The 17,777-nt window shown below is 40.9% G+C and overlaps 1 protein-coding gene across 3 annotated transcripts in view; it reads left to right on the forward strand.

Annotated features, from left to right (window-relative positions):
• LOC131228534 (protein STRUBBELIG-RECEPTOR FAMILY 8) overlaps positions 1–15,986 on the forward strand; it is a 30,714-nt gene extending 14,728 nt beyond the window's left edge. For all 3 annotated transcript variants that reach the window (XM_058224249.1, XM_058224250.1, XM_058224251.1), the window contains 6 exons: positions 2,471–2,730; positions 8,098–8,369; positions 8,454–8,589; positions 9,065–9,204; positions 9,317–9,473; positions 15,460–15,986. In XM_058224249.1, the coding sequence (XP_058080232.1) occupies positions 2,471–2,730; positions 8,098–8,369; positions 8,454–8,589; positions 9,065–9,204; positions 9,317–9,473; positions 15,460–15,612 (1,118 nt within the window). In that variant the 3' untranslated portion in view covers positions 15,613–15,986. The remainder of the gene's footprint in view (positions 1–2,470; positions 2,731–8,097; positions 8,370–8,453; positions 8,590–9,064; positions 9,205–9,316; positions 9,474–15,459) is intronic.
• The last annotated feature ends 1,791 nt before the right edge of the window (positions 15,987–17,777 follow it).

Genomic DNA, 17,777 nt, shown 5'->3' on the forward strand with positions numbered 1-17,777 from the left:
TTGGGCTCCAATGCCTATGAAACTTCTGCCATAGGATCTTCTCACAGGACCAATCAATGCCCTAAAATTTGGTCTCCGATGGTTCCTGGGATTAAGAGAATTAGGAATATGAAGTTTGGGGGAAAAAGGGGTGCTTGCGGTCGAGTATTAGGTTTTCAAAAGAGCATTTTCGAAACCCTTCAGTTTTAAAACATTTTGATTCAATGTGAGTTTTACACCATTTAGAATACTCATAAATCTTCAGCCATATATGTGGAGGCCCTTATATAGATGGTTAAAGATTGTTTGATGGGGGTACATACAAAGATATTCTCCATTGACAATAAGACCCATTATTTAGATGGTCTGGATAGCTCTACATCATTGTCATGTGTGAAGATAGGCCACCAGCATTTTAAATCAGTAGTCAAATTAACGTGAAAGTCCAACTTATAAAACTTTAATTTTTTATTTTTTATTTTTAATGTAAAAACTTGTGTATGGTGTAGTGTATGCTGCAAGCAACATAGCCTATAGCGCACGCTACATGGCGTGTAGATTATGCTACGCTACATAGCATACGGCACATGCTATGTAGTGACACTATTTAGCAAGCCATTGTGCAAGAATCATGCGGATTGGATGATCCTAATAATGCAGGGGCATTTTCACACCGGGCTCGAGTGGGGTCGCCTGTGGGATGCAAGGGCACACTCGGGGTGGGCGGGGCACACGGGGAAGGTCTCGTGTTCGAGACCCCTCACCAGGGGTGATTAATGGGCATTTCACACCGAGCTTGAATGGGGTAGCCTGTGGGATGCGGGTACACACTCGGGGTGGGCAGCCCGTGTGATGCGGTACCCATGTGATTTGGGGCCCATGAGGGGGGGTTCGGCCGAGGTCCTAACCCATGAGATGTGGGGCTTGGGCTATGAGATAAAGGGATTAATTCACCATACTCTAACAGTTCGGGCTTGTAGAGCAAGTGGTTAATTGTCTTGGATCAAATTTGGTATCAAAGCGGGAGGTCTCGTGTTTGAGACTCCTCACCAGGGGTGATTAATGTAGGGGCATTTTCACACCGGGCTCGAGCGGGGTCGCTTATAAGATGCAGGGGCACACTCGGGGTGGGCGGGGCCCACGGGGGAGGTCTCGTGTTCGAGACTCCTCACTGGGGGTGATTAATTCGCATTTCACACCAGGCTTGAGTGGGATAGCCTGTGGGATGCGAGGACACTCGCGGTGGGCGGCTCATGTGATGCGGTACCCATGTGATTTGGGGCCCACGAGGAGGGTTTCGGCCGAGGTCCTAACTCATGAGATGTGGGGCCTGGGCTATGAGATAAAAGGATTAATTCGTCATACTCTAACAGTTCGAGCCTTTAGAGCAAGTGGTTAATTGTCCTGCATCACCTAACCCTTTGAATGTGGCTAATTTGTTATAATTGTCTTTAAAAAAAAAATTTTATTTATTTATTTTATTTTATTTTATATGAACCATTGATAAACCCAAGTGCTTTGGAATCATTAAAAATACAATGTGGGATCTACCAGATGGATGTTTCAGGCTCAGCCATTCAGGATAATGATTCAGCATATTTTGATCTAGTCAATCTTGATAGTCCACCTTCCATATATTAATTGGATGTTTAGTATCATCCGATTAGTGTGATTTTTGCACTATGGCTTGCTCCTAGTTGTATGAATGAATGAACAATTTAGATCGTAGATTGGTCATTGCATGTGTCATTTAAAAGCTTTGACACTATCGTCCCCATGAAGGTATGGATGTTAGCAAAACCCTACATAGATCTGTGTGCACGTGTGTGTGTGTGTGCCCATGTGTCTTCGTGCGCTTTTGCATATGCATGCTCGTGTGTGTGAGGATTTGGTTTATCCCACACATATGTCATGGACATCCTACTTTTCTATGTTATATAGACCTGTAAGTATTGAGAGTCAAGATATTATGCATAATGTGAATATTCCACTGAAAAGTTTTCTATAGTTCAAAATGATCAATATGTAGAATAAGAGGAAGTGATTGCTTTGATTCATGCTTGTGTGTTCGTGCACGCGCGCATGCACGTGTCAATGTGCGTGTTTTTGTGTCTGCGCGCGCTTATGCTTTTCTATATACATGTGCTTGTCGGGAGGAGGGAGGGAGATGCATTGGGACCCTAGACAATTTGTCGGGCAATTGTAGCCATCCCATCCATTGCTTGGAAAAGGGACGGATATAGAAAATAAGGTAAAATCAAGGATGGATTGGTTTTCATCCAATCAGTGTGTTTTTTGCATGGTAGTCCATGAAATCTGTTCTGGATTTAATAGACAGTTCTGTTTGATTGGACTGTCCAAGTGAATCGTTGCAACTAGGAGCACTATAACTTATATATTTGTGTGTGCTCACAATTTCTTGTGTTTCGTATGATGAAAGGTCATTTTCAAGCACCTTGACTTCATGTTATGCATTCTGTTTCTTTTGTAGCCACCAACAGAGAGATGCAAGAACAGAGGGCGAAAAGCGTGAGTCCCATAACGAGTTTGAAACCTCCACCATCAGAAAAATTGATGGGTGAGAGGGTACATGTAAAAAATGGTTCTGGGAAAAGACCTAGGGCCCCTATTACTGCAGCATCATACTCTGTTGCTTCTCTTCAAACAGTGACAAACAGCTTTAGCCAGGAATGCCTTGTTGGTGAAGGTTCTCTTGGCCGGGTTTACAGGGCAGAGTTAAATAATGGGAAGGTACTCAAATTTCCACTTGCAGGTTTTGAAATTCGCAGTCATGTTGTTTACTGAAATCTCTATCCATATAATGCACTTGAGTTTCAAATACATTTTTTTATTATCTACATTGGTGAACACAATACCTCTCACCAATCGGGCAAGTTTTCAATAAAATCGCTATACAATATGATTGCCGCACCCAGTAATCATTGAGACCCTGCTCATCCTTTCCATCATTGGTTTTATGGTGCCCCTCCCAGTGCTGCAGTTTTTATTTGGTTGGTGGCTAGAAAGAGGATCCTAACCATCGACAACCTTCAAAGAAGATCCCTCATTCTGCCAAACATATGTTTGATGTGCAAGCAAGATGTGGAATCAATTGATCATCTCTTTATTCACTGCCCGTTTGTGATGAAGATCTGAGACTATTTTTTTGCTCTATTCGGCATTGTGGGTTATGTCGAAATATGTGGAGGATCTCCTTTGGGCTTGTCACAGGGGAGGAAATGGGAAATCTGGAAAACTCATATGGATGCTCCATATTATGGCTGTCATGTGGGTTTTCTGGGGGTCAAGAAATGCTTGTTGTTTTTGCAATGAATATTTTTCGGTGGAGGAAGCCGTTTGTAGAATCAAAGGCCTTCCTTCCAAATGGTCAACTTATGTAACTCCAGCCTGGGCTGGTTTTGGGGTCTTTTTTGTTTTTCTTGTATTCTTTCTCGCCTTTTGGTGTGTTTTCAATAAAAGTTGTTGTTACCTCTTTTTTCTTTTCTTTAAAAAAAAAAAAAAAAAGAAAAAAAAAAAAAGAAAAAAAGAAAAGAAAGATAAAAGATAAAAAAGAAAGAAAGAAAGAAAACACAATACCTCTCAACGAAAATAGTTCCTATGGAGGTATTGTGATGAAATTGAATCGTTTGAGATGGAATTCATCCAAGGAAAATTGGTTGGAGATGAATTCAATGAGCTAACCAGCTTCCTTTCCATCAAAGCAGCTTTTTGTATAGTATGGAAATAAATGGCAAGTAAAGTTGGTTGAATGAGAAGATCGGTTTACATGAGGAAACACCTGCAACATGATTCTGATTTGGTTTCTTGAACAATGGGTTGTCTGGAGGGAGACACAAGGAAAGTGCAAGCAAGTAGGGTAAATAGAAGAACAAGGGAACTCGCAAGGGGAAGGGGGCGGGCCATGTATCTCTGAGGAAACAAGTTTTGAAAACTCAAAACTTGTTTCCCTTTAGCATTCCCCTTGAATTTCTCATCTTTACCAGGTGTTCTCTTTTCTCTTGGTTTCAGTTTCCATGCACAAACCTTTTGGATTCCATGTTGTTAGCTTTTAGATGCTGCAAGTTCCTTTGGTTATCTAGGTATGTCTAAACAGATCTCTATCTGAAATTTCAGCATTGAAAACGGAAACTACTGTCAAAAATATAAAGATCAAGGACTGGGAGGATTATCAGCAGCCTACTAGCTGCCATGCTAGCATTCACATGCATAAAACCCCTCATCTCTTATACCAAACGAGCAAACATATGCTAAGCTCGACTTTTATTAATTCAATCATCATAATATTCCATACATGTTGATAGATGGATTTAAATAGATCATGTTACAACTATAATATATGCTAGATAGAGTTCTGTACAGCTCTACTTATCCTAATCCTAGCCATGTTCAACAAATTCATAGAGGATAAAGAAGAATGGACCCAAAAAGAGTTCAAATCTACGAACTTCTAATATCTAATTTCAACTACCAGTGCACGAGATAATGACAACTGACACATTGCTTAAACCTCTTTAATCTAGAGGTATGTCACACATGCGATCAATCAAGGCCATCCAATTAGCACTGTAGGCCCTACAATCCAACCAGACCATAGATATGATCATCAAAGCATGGATATGATCCAAATCTTCCATCATCTAATATGGATTGCCAATATGGTCAAAGTTTACAATCTAGACTTTTGAATGGTCCATTTCCTCAATATGAATGGATTGGTCATTAAACAATGACTGGCTCTCAACTTGCATGATTTGATCTTTGCTCAGGACCCTTAGACAGCCCTGATCTACACCCGATCTACACTCAGACGGTTAGATCTTCAATTGTTCATCTGTTAAGACCCATCTTGGACTGATCCAATGGATGGATGTCTTGATTGCATCACTTTTGATCATGCAATTTATTCCCAATCTCATAATTATGTGCTGAGTAGCAACTGCTAAATAAAACTTGAGTGAGATTTGCCTTGTTAGAGTATACAGTCTTCGATTTATATCCATTGTAGTATGTTTGAGTGGGTACGCATATTCAATGGCCATGGGTCACCACATCATTGGAGATAATGGTGTATTGTTTGTGAATTTTTTTTTATTTTTTTTTAAAAATTTTTAATGAGGTCTTGTAGCTGATTATCACTAAAAATAAAGGATTTCAGAGGAGCAGATATGTTCTCTCCCCCTCCCTATTCTACATGGTATGAGGGCCTCTTGGCTGATTCTTCTTTTCTGTTTTGAGAGTGTACTATCCATCCATCTCTCTTCTTAGACCCTGCATGATGATGGAGGAATATATTTACAGTCATCATCATCATACGGGGTCCAATTTACAGTCATCATCATCATACAAGGTCCACTCCCTTTACAATCCTTACAGCAGTTTTCTCATTGCGTGGTCTCGTGATGCACCTCTCTCAGTGCAACTTCAGAGCCCTATTTGGGCACCAACTGTTGATGGATCTTTTCACCAATCTGCTAGTCATCGCTACATCATCACCCTTCATTACTGCTAAATCATTAGAAAACTACTATAATTCAGATCTCTTGGGCTTTTAGTAAGAACTAGTACCATCACAATTGCTGTCGGATCATTGTTGAGCCACCAGAAGAGCCATTGATCAATCTTTGCCACTAGAAGAGCCATTGATCAGTCTTTGCCACCGGAAGAGCCTACGATTCAAATCCCAGCCCACGGAAGTGTCGTTAAATCCTGGTAGCCATCAGACATGCCAATGCTTCACATCATAGGAGTCATTGAAAGTACAGTAGGCGTCTCCCACAGCTCCTGGATTCATCGGCAAGATGGGCATGCATGATATACATGCTCAAGCTTGAGGGGGAGTGTTAGAATATACAGTCCTTGATGTCTGTACGTTGCAATATATTTGAGTGTGAGAGTACACATATATTAATGGTTATGTCGTGTACCATATCCTTGGAGATAATGGTGTATCTTTTCTGATTTTATTTTAGTTAATTCGAAGTTATCTCTTGTAGATGATTTTCGTTAGAAATAAAGGATTCTAGAGGATCATATATGTTCTCTCATCTCTTCCCTTTGTCTCCATGTCTGGATAACTGTTTTGGAACTGTGTTTTGACTAAGATTCGGCCAACACTGCCACCATTTTACTTCGAACTAAACTTGGATCGTGTTGCTTGTCTAATTGGCTTGCTGAAAGGATTAGCTGGATTTGTATGATTTGGGCAGCGCTGTTCTTCATCAAATTGATTTCTCTTGGAATATTTATTTTGCATGTACTGTGACAATATTTGAGCCTACCAACTTTTGCTTCCATCTCGCCCCATAATTAGTCAGCTTAGTTGGCTTTCAATTTTCATTCATTCTCTGGTTTTTTTCAAGGTATTGCGCTGGCATATTTGGCCAACTGGATGGCTGATATGGCCACGGCCCTAAAATGGGCAATAACTTTTTATTTAGAAAAAAGCTAAAAATTATTAGCATACTTATAAAAAGTTAGGATCGCAGATATGTGATTATTATTATTATTATTTTTTTCCTTTTAGGTTTTGGAAATGTGTTTGATAGTGTAACAGGCCATTCTGCAGTAAGAGTGCTGTCTGTTTGGCAGTGATAGCTTGACTTGCCGAAAGTTGACCTAATACGCCCTAATTGAAAACTAATCAAGCGTGATTTGGTGGATGAGAGAGAGAGAGAGAGAGAGAGAGAGAGAGAGAGAGAGAGAGAGAGATCAGTCATCATCGTCTTAGCCTTATCCCAATTAATTGGGGTCGGGTACATGAATCTCATCATTGTCTTAGCCTTATCCCAATTAATTGGGGTCGGGTACATGAAGCCTATTCTGCCATTCCACTCTACCAAAGGCCATACCTTCAGTTAGACCATAGATCATCAAGTCTTTTCTTACTACCTCCATCCATGTCCCTTTGGGCCTTCTCCTTGCCCTTTTAGAGCCTTCAACTTGTACTAACTCACTCCTAATTGTCATGGTTCTCGGTCTCCGGTGCACATGACCAAACCATCTAATTTCCCTAATCATATTACCTATTGTTACTACTCCTGAATTCCCTTGAATGCGTTTATTTCTAATTCTATCCTTGTCTTGTTAGTTGTCACTGATCCATCTCAACATCCTCATTCAGCTGCACTCATCCTTTGAACATGTTCCTTAACTGCCCAAAATTCTGTCCCATAAATCATGGCTAGTCTTATAGCCCTCCTATAAATTTTCGTAGTACGTGATGATTACATAAAACTTCAAAGGCACATCTCCATTTCTTCCACCCCACTTGGATTTGCTTGGATTCTATGGGCAACATCCCCATTCTCTCCACTCTCATGAATTATCGACCCAAGATATCAAAGTGGTTATTTTGGAAAACTTCTTGGTCAGTAGTCTTAACTAATTCCTCGTTCTGACTCCTAATGTCACTAACATTGCACTTCACATACTCAGTTTTAGTCTGATTAATTTTAAATCCTTTACATACTAAAACAGCCCTCCATTAATCAAGCTTTGTGTTTACACCCTCCCCAATCTTCTCAATAAAAAAACATGTCATCTACAAACAACATACACCAAGAGATCTCTTCCTGCAAATCCAAAAAAAAATGGTCTGATATTTTCCAAAATGGTCCACTCCACTTCAGTTCTTGAATCCAATTCTCTAGTTTAAGATATCTTTTCAATTTCCCTTCCCAGTTGAAATTAATAAAGAAGTGGAAAAACAAGAAAATATTGAAAGTAAAAACTTCTATAATGGCTGTAGTAGCTTGCAACAGCCGTATTGATCGATACCTGCCAATTTGGCCCTTCTTTCATGACGGTCTGACTCACCCCTATATCATGTAACAGGGTTGACCATTTCCTTTACGCAAAAGCCGATATGGCCGTAAAGTAACTGTTTTTTGATACCATGGTCTCTTCTCTCTGATTCGTCTAGGTCTGATAGTTGGGTAAGTCTGTGTTAAAATTGGCTAGGCATGTTCAACATCGATTTTCAGACTGAAATCAAATCATTCGGAATTTCATTTTCTCCCCTTATTTTTTATCTTTAAGTGATTATGGACAATATCTAACTAGCTTTAACAAGTGATTGGTATGTTTTGCTTCATATAGGTTCTGGCTGTTAAGAAGATCGACAGTGCGGCACTTACCCTGCAGGAAGAAGATGATTTCCTTGAAGCTGTTTCGAACATGTCGCGCCTGAGGCACCCAAACATTACTTCGCTGCTAGGCTATTGTGCAGAGCATGGTCAGCGCCTTCTGGTTTATGAATATATTGAAAATGGGACCCTTCATGATATGTTGCACTTTGTTGATGATAGCAGCAAGGCACTGACATGGAATGCACGTGTTAAGATAGCACTTGGCACTGCTAGGGCTCTAGAGTAAGTATATGATGCAGTGTTTGGTATCTCAATTTGAGTTGGTTTTGTATTTTACTCATTCTTAACTGTCCTCACCTCTGTCAGATACTTGCATGAGGTGTGCCTGCCTTCTGTTGTACATAGAAACCTCAAGTCAGCAAACATTTTACTCGATGAAGACCTTAACCCCCATTTGTCCGACTGTGGGCTAGCTGCCCTAACTCCTAACACTGAGAGACAGGTAACTGGTTAGAGCTTTGCTAATCTAACATGTGTGAATAACCCAGCCAATCTTCGCGCCTGTGCACATGCCAACTGGGCACATTTGATGGCATCCAAGCCGTCCATCGGGTAGGTGCGGCATGTAGATGCCTTGGCCCAAAAGTCAGGCTGGTCCACTCATCAGGTGGTCTACAGCATATGAAACAAATGTACGGCTAATTTAGTGTTCTGATTGTTTCCTACACCATGGTCCACCTGATAAATTGATTGACCTGAGTTTTGGTCCAGGATATGTATATGATAGGGCCTACTTGATAGATAGCTTGATTTCTGCACATGAGTGCATCTCTGCACATGTGATTGACTGCCTGTACACTTGTGAGGGATTGGAAGAACTCAAATCGTTAAGCCATGAATGTTATTCTTATGTTGATGAGAGTGTTCCCCTCTCTCAATGGTTTTTGTCTAATTTTTGCTGAACATGTCTTTAACAGATTTCAACTCAGATGGTAGGTTCATTTGGCTACAGTGCTCCTGAATTTGCTATGTCTGGACTTTACACTGTAAAGAGTGATGTGTACAGCTTTGGAGTAGTGATGTTAGAGCTGTTGACAGGCCGGAAGCCACTGGACAGGTATATTCTTCTCCAAAGTATCTTGATCTTGTTTTCTGTCCTGAATTTGTTCCTTTTTTCTTTTATTGCTCTTGACATTAATTTTCTCCCTCCATGAATTTTGATTGTCTAGTTCAAGGATAAGATCAGAACAGTCCCTTGTACGGTGGGCTGCTCCTCAGCTTCATGATATCGATGCCTTAGCAAAGATGGTTGATCCTGCCTTAAATGGCATCTACCCTGCAAAGTCTCTGTCACGTTTCGCCGACATCATTGCGTTATGTGTTCAGGTACAGCTCCAAATGATTTATTCCTGTTCTCTTATTTCCTCTCCCTTCCCATCAGTGGCAAGCATTGTGTGCATTATCCATTTAAAATATGAAAATTTTATTATGGAAATAATTGATAGATTTGAAGTGAACATGATCTATGTAATCTTTGTGGATGTGACTGATGATTTTTATTTCAAATTTCAGCAATACATTGATCTGCAATCAGTGGCACTGAAAATATTTTATGAAAGTTCAAGAAGTTTAAAATATGAAATTTTCATCATGGAAATAATTGATGAATTTGAAGTGAACATGTTCTATGTAATCTTTGTGGGTGACACTGCTGATTTCTATTTCAAAATTCAGTAATACATTCATATGCAGCTTAGATAGATAACATTCTATCATTTTTCAAGATGCCCACTTATTCTTGGTCTTACTTTGTAAAGATGGTAAAAAGAACTTTTGTTAATTGGTCTATCTTGACAACTTGGTCTCTTATCTAGCCTAAACCAGGACATTTGATGGGCTCTAAATTGCAAAGCCACACACACACACACACACACACACACACACACACATATATATAAACTATTTAATATTTTTCTCCTGATAGTATTGTTGATACAAATAGATTAATGCTCAAGTGCCCTTTCATCAGGCCTCATCATTTACATTTAGGGAAATGTGTATGTTCAGATTCCTAATGTATCTGCTGGACATACATATTACAGAAACTAATGCTCCTGTGCACCTTTAGCAGCACTGAGATGAAATTCAACACAATTGGAACAAGTGCATCTAATTGTCCCACTCGGGCCTGATTGGAGTAACTCGATTAAAGCTGATCTAAAAGCGCTTCATTGAGGTTTCAGTATATTTTCTGATTCATCCTCTAGCCCTCTAATTGTTGAAGATGGCTCCAAAAACATCCCTAACTGCATGAAGGATTGAACTTGTGAGCCTTGGAGGTTTGCTTTTTCATGTGAAGATACTAATCACTGCAGGCCAACTTGCCTACCCTCAAGTGGGTGGGCCGCACGACCCTTACATGATAAGGTTCCCTTAGGCTGCTGTACAACCTCTCCCCCATCTCTGTATGTACATAAGATGGGGGATTACCTATCAATCTCGAACCTGAAAACACTACTCATCTACATGAGAGGGGAGAGGAGAAAGATGCAGAGGAAAGTAGGAAGGTGTGGGCCACTTCTTCACAGTGTTGTTCTTTGATGAAGGCTTATCTACACACAGTGACCACCTATATCACTGGATATGAGGCGTCTTTCCTTCCCTTGGTACTTAGATTATGAATCATTGAACTGCCCTATCTTACATCTTTACTTCTTGGTTCAAATAAAATTGTATTTCTAGCTGCATGTATGTCTATACACTTCCTCATCATGTCTTTTTTTTTTTTTTTTTTAAATTTTTTTTATTTATTTTTTAAAAGATAACTGCAGATATATTGAAAGAAGAGAAGCAAAACAAAGAAGAAAAAAAGGAGAAAGAAAGGAAACAGATTGCTGAGATAGCAGCGAACACCTAGCCACCTAGAAACGAGAGATCAACCCCTTTTAAAGTATTTACATTGATAGCCCATTCAATCACCCATTTTTTAGCCTTAGCCCCAACAAACCTAGCTGATGAGGATCGATCATTAAAACACCTTTCATTCCTTTCCTCCCAAATAGCCCACCAAATGGCTAGAATAGACATGCGCCAGATTGTCATATAAGATTTTCGTAGCTTAAAACCATGCCAATCAGCCAACATCTTCACAGCTGATTCAGGGACGCACCATTGAATCGAGAAGAGCTGACAGAAATCATTGAGAATATAAGTGATGAAGGGGCAGTGAACAAGAAGATGATTAACGGATTCGGCTTGGCACATACAACATAAACAGATTTTGACTAACTGCATTCCTCTCTTCATCAGATTGTCTATTGTTAATATTCTGTTACGACTCGCCAGCCACCCAAAACAGAGATGCTTAGGGGGAGCCTGATATTTCCAAAGGAAAGGAGAGACTTCAGCTCTAATCAGCATCACTGAATCAATTGAAGCGTAGAGGGATTTAACAGAAAAGGACGCTGTTTTTTCCAATGGCCACACGATCCCATCAAGCTGAGAGCTAAAAGGTCTTAAAACAGCAATATATTTCTGAAGCTCCAAATATTCATCCACTTCCCTTTGATGAAGATTTCTGATGCATCGAATGTCCCACACATGTTGATCGGAAGTGAAGGAGTAACACCTATTGATGAAGATATTCCTATCCGGCGCTAAGTTGTATATTGGAGGGAATAGGACTATGAAAGCTTTTTCACCGTGCCAGATATCTTCCCAGAATCTGATCGAGGCACCATCTCCCAACACATAATGGGTATTAGAATTGACTGGGTCTTTAGCTTTTAGGATGCCCCTCCAAATGTAGGAAGCCTTATAGTAGGAAGAATAATTAGGCCACCAACCTCCCTGAAACACTCCATACTTGCCCCTAACTAAAGAACACCACAAGGCACCTTTTTCGGAAGCAAACCTCCAGGACCATTTCCCCAGCAGTGCTTGATTCATTATCTTCAGATTCTTAACATTTGCACCTCCCTCTCTGAACACTTTACACACCTCTTTCCATTCAAGCAAGTGGAACTTTCTCTGGTTCTCTTTCCCTGACCATAAGAAATCCCTTCTGATTTTATCGATGCTCTGAAGAACCGATCTCGGACAGCGAAACAACGACATGAAATACAAGGGCAGAGAAGACAGGGCAGCTTTAATCAGAGTCAGTCTCCCTCCAAGGGACAAATACCGGCATTTCCAAGAGGCGAGGTACTTGTGGAATTTCGAAATGACCCTGTCCCACGTATACTTCAGCAGGGGACCAATGCAAAGGGGTAAACCTACAAAATAGGTTGGAAAAGAGTCTACGCTACAATCAATTGTGCCCGCATAGCTCTTTAAGGTGTCGTGAGGGACGTTAATACCGAGAAGTTTGGACTTACTGAAGTTAATCGTAAGACCCGACACCGCTTCGAAACATCGGATAACAATGAAAAGATGTTCTATTTTTTCTTTTGTGGCCTCTGAGAAAATGAGGGTATCATCAGCGAATTGAATATGCGTGAGAGGAGCTGCCAAACCTTGCAAAGAAATACCACGAAGAATACCTTGATCTTGCCCTTTCTTCAGCATTTGGGATAGCACCTCTGCGACGATCAGAAATATGTTGGGGGAAAGAGGATCTCCTTGCCGGAGACCCCTCGAACTTTTGAAGAAACCTGATGGGGAGCCATTGAGAATGACAGAAAAATGGGCCGAACCAATGCACTCAGCGATCCACCTTCTCCATTTGATGCCAAAACCCATCCGCATTAGCATATAAAGGAGGAAGTCCCAATCTACATGATCGTACGCCTTGGCAATGTCTAGTTTGCAGAAAACAGCTTTTGCTTTGGACTTATGACATGAATGAAGAACTTCGTTGGCAATTAGGGCTCCATCCATAATCTGTCTACCTTTGATAAAAGCGTTCTGATTGCTAGAAATGAGAGCTCCGATAACTTTTGAAAGGCGAGAAGATAAGACTTTCGCAAGAATTTTATAAGGACTCCCTATCAGACTAATGGGCCTAAACTCAGCAAACGAGGCTGCCCCCACCACCTTTGGGATGAGCGAGATGAAAGTCGCGCCTAGTCCCTTCGAAAGTCTGCCTCTGCCATGAAATTCCTGAATAAAGGCCAGAACATCGAGACGAACCGTTGCCCAGAAATGCTGGTAAAACAAATTGGGAAGCCATCTGGACCAGGTGACTTGTCAGCACCCAGAGCCTCAATTGCCGCCTTAACCTCATCTTCCAAGAAGGGAGCTTCCAATAGATCAACATCAGCAGGCTGCAAGCAGCTGAACGAAATATTATCTAGTTTCGGTCGAACCCATTTATCAGCAGACAGGAGATGTTTGAAATGATCTATGGCAAGAGTAGCTATCTCTTTTCTATCCTCCACTAATTTTCCGTTGTCGAGAATACTTAGAATGGCCTTCGATCGATAATGCATATTGGCCATGGTGTGAAAAAACTTGGTGTTTTTATCCCCCTCCGCAATCCATTGAGCTCTGGATTTTATCTTCCACGAAGCTTCCTCTTCCTGGGCTATAATTGAAAGCTCCTGGATAATTGATATGCGCCTTTGCATCAAATCTTTAGATAACAGACCTAATTCGGCTTCCGCATCCAGCCGCTGAAGATCTGATTGGAGCCAATCGATTTCAGCCTCCCTCTTCTATGATACTTCCCGCCTCCATTCCTTGAGATTAGCCTTGAGAAGTCTGAGTTTACAAAGAAGACGGTGGCCAGCGAATCCTTCCACTTTGAAAGACTGCCACCAGTCGATGATCTTCTAGTGAAGACCCTTAGTACGGAGCCAAGCTGAGTTAAATGTAAAAGGTTTCGGCCCCCAATTAAGATCTTCCTCAGATAAGAGAAGCGGACAGTGATGCGATGTAGTGCGAGGCATTGCGAATTGTTGGATAGCAGGAAAAGCTTGAATCCACTCCGTTGAGACAAGGAATCTGTCTAGACGGGAGAGGATAGGATTGACCCGGCCATTGGACCAGGTGAATCTGGCGCCCAGGGGAGGCAGATCAATAAGCTGCTCCTTTTGGATCCATTCAGAGAAACCCAACATAGCGGCAGTTGGTTTTTTCCTCGTAGAATGATCCTCCGAGAAGCGGGTAATATTGAAATCGCCCACCACACACGAAGGCCCCGAGAAGGATGCTCTAACCTGTGAAAGTTCTTCCCGAAAATCATTCCTGAGGGAATCATTGTTAGGCCCATAAACAGCGATCAGCAAGCACTGAAAAGAAGAAAACTTATCTTTTAGAATTATAGACAAGGAGAAAGAGGTAGCATTGGAATAGATGAGATCCCATTTGGAGGATTTCCAAGCAATGAGGATCCTGCCCGAACTTCCGACGACGTCCAGAGTTATGAACTTAGCATCCCTTTCCTTCCACAGCGACTGCATAAGGTAGTCTTTGAACTGAGGAACCTTTGTTTCCTGAAAACAAACAACATCAGGATCTTTTGTGCAACAGTGGTATTAGAGTTAGATACCTACGCGATTTCAAAGATTGAAGATCAATGTGCAATTCCTACCTACGCGATTTCAAAGATTGAAGATCAATGTGCAATTCCACACCCCCCACCCCCCCACCTTGTTTTTCTTTTTGCGAAAATATTGTAGAGAGGAATCTTTTGTACAAGGCCCTTATGTGCCATGCAGGATGCAGTTACCCAACTGACCAGTTCTATCAATCAAACCACTGGTTTAGACCAAACCGAGTTGTTCTGGGATAGTTTCTTGTCAGTTCATCGCATCTCGGCTGAACAAGGTCCAGTCTTAGCTGGTCTATGCCAAAAACCAAGCTGAACCTACGAGGATGGTCCAGGCTGAACCAGTCCGCATTTTGTCTGGTCCAGCCAGATTCAAGCCAAGGGAAGAATCCTCAATCCTGACATCGTCCCAGAATTGAACCCTCTTGCCATTACTCACCTTGAATCTAGTTCCACCCGAGAAAGCTAGGCCCACCTGCAGGTCCCAACCTCTATTTGAGATGCCATTCTTTAGATGCTATAACTTCCAAAGCTCCTCTTGCTTCTTGTTGTAGCAAGAAGGGCCCAATTTCTTTCTACTTCAAATATGATGCATAGACCCTAACCGGACAGGACCTGAGTCTGGTGGGTCCAGATGCTGTTACACATGTTGACAACCTGAAACTGAAAGTAGCTGATTTGAGAAATCAAAGGCTGGTTTATGACATCTTTGGTGGTGTGTGCAAACTATTTTAGTTGTAATTTGAATTTCATTTCTTGTCTTTGGTAAGCTCAAAAAATTTCCACTTGTGTTCTTTTCATGGATTTTACTTTGGATCTGTATGAATGCTAGCAACTACAGTTGTATTCCTAAACCAATGTATTTCATGGTTCCTGTTGTAGCCGGAGCCTGAGTTTCGCCCTCCGATGTCTGAAGTCGTACAAACATTGGTTCGGTTATTGCAAAGGGCAAGTGTAATAAAAAGGCGTTCCAGTGATGAATCAGGATTCTCTTATAAGATCCCAGAGCACGAGGCAACGGAATTTTCCTTTTAGCCATCCAAAAGGGCATGTGAGTTTCTCATAAGAGCAGGCAGAGATTGAGATATAGCAACTCCGGAAGCAGGAGGTGAGAGTTAGTGCATTGTTATACGACGGCATCAAATGGTCACAATCCTAGAACATGATCTGGCAAATGATAACGGTATCGATGGTGTATTGATTATTTTTGGACCATGAGTTCCAATACATCATCTTTCCAAATGAGCCTTTGTATCAAAAAGGGAAAACAGTAAATTAAGGATGTAATCCTTCATGAAACACTGCTGAGTTGTATTTAAACATTTGAGCCATCCATTGTATGTATGTGAAAATAAAATAATAATCTATTTGAGCATGATATGGTTATAGATGGACAACATTCCACGGAATCATAATTTGGGGTCCCGATTTTGAACTGTGGTTGGGCTGGGTCTGTTGGGGCGGGTCTTGTCAAAATTTGGGGAGTTACTTGATACTGGGGCAGGAAATGTCGCTTGATATGCAGGCAGTCGGAAATTGTACGCCTGGCATGGGTTTAGTCTACTGCTGCAGATTAGGGTCCAGATTTTGAGCTGTGATTGGACTGGGCCTGTTAGGGCAGGCCTTGTCAAATTTGTGGAGTTACTTGATACTCGGGCAGCGAATGTCGATGGATATGCAGGCAGTCAGCAATTGTATGCCTGGATTTGAGCAATCCATGTCAGCTGCTTGCAGGACAATCACAATTGAGCCATCCATGTCAACTGCTTGCAGGACAATCACAATTTTTTCTTTTATCTATAGCAGCATAAGAGAGTCAAGATCATAGTTCTAAAACGTGGTGAGTCGACTTGAAACTTGACCTTGTCAACTTGACTCAGGGGGATTTCAAGCCAAGTCTCATGGAAACTCACAGAGTGGTGGAACCTAGTCGGGTCTTTTGCAATATTCAAAGAGCCCATCTTTTTGAAAATGAGGTGCTACCACTGCAATACTATATCCAGTTGTGTATGGTCTTAGTTTTTGTACTTGTTTTCAACAGTTTTAAATGCATTAAATAATAAAAATTCAATTATTAAAATGTTGAGCTGAGTCGATTAAAGACAGTTGAGTCTTTTGAGTTGATCTGACTCAGCTAGACATCAAGTTGAGTTTTCAAGTTTTTTAACTATGGTCACGATAGCTAACAATGTTCTGTCAATGTTCTTGATGTCGATACCGTAGAGAACTTTTCTTTAAATTTCTATTTTTATTTTTTTCTTCTGGATTTTTCACTTTCAGGATTTGTTTTAAGACATTAGCCTTACATTAGCCTTGATATCTTCATACAGGAGGAATTACTTATATCTACGTCGGTAGAGCATAAGATAACGAAACTACCATGGTGAAAATGTCCACAAGGTGATCATTCAAAGAGATGATAAGTAAAAAAGAATAACGCCAGTAGCAAATTATTGAATAAAGTGAATTGATTCAATATGCTTGGCTTTTCGAAGACAATGGGATTTGAAACAATGTGAATAGCCATTTGATTGTCACAAAACAGTTGGATTTAAAACTTGAATTACCAGATCAGCTAAAATAGATTGAAGCCAAAGAATTTCACGAGTACCATATCCCATGGGCTTAGCCTTTACAGAAGAGTGAGCTATAATGAACTGTTTTTGGTTCTTTGGATAAATAAGGTTCCCTCTAACGAAGGTGCTGAAAGTTGGTGGTAGAACGTGGATCAGAGTCTGGGGCCAGTTTGCTTCACAGAAAGCCTGAATGTGAAGAAGCCAGCCCGTGACAGTAAAATTGTGACTTTCCCAATCTTCATGGGGATGAACTCGTGGATATATGCGTACAATGAGTGCTCCTTTTGTTGTGAGATGGTGATGATGTTTGCTGGTAGATGGTATGATTGGAGTTGGAGTCGCCACCAAATATCTCAGAATCACCGTAGGACCACAATGAGCTAGGGAGTCCATAATTTCCTAATTTGGGTAACTCGTGTGATAGGTCTGTGATTAGAGATTCTGAGTAAAGGCCTCGGTGATAAAGAAGTAATGATTAGGCATCCTTCTCTGCTACGAATGTACGGTCTCTACTTTGTATGATTGAGGATTTTTTTTATTTTTATTTTTATTTTTTTTTGTACACTTCAAGTGCTTGCCAAACTCAACCGTGGACAAGATCTAAAACTGGGAAGGTTATTGCTC

The sequence above is a fragment of the Magnolia sinica genome, chromosome 16 (assembly GCF_029962835.1).
Source record: "Magnolia sinica isolate HGM2019 chromosome 16, MsV1, whole genome shotgun sequence".
In the NCBI taxonomy this organism is placed as follows: domain Eukaryota; kingdom Viridiplantae; phylum Streptophyta; class Magnoliopsida; order Magnoliales; family Magnoliaceae; genus Magnolia; species Magnolia sinica.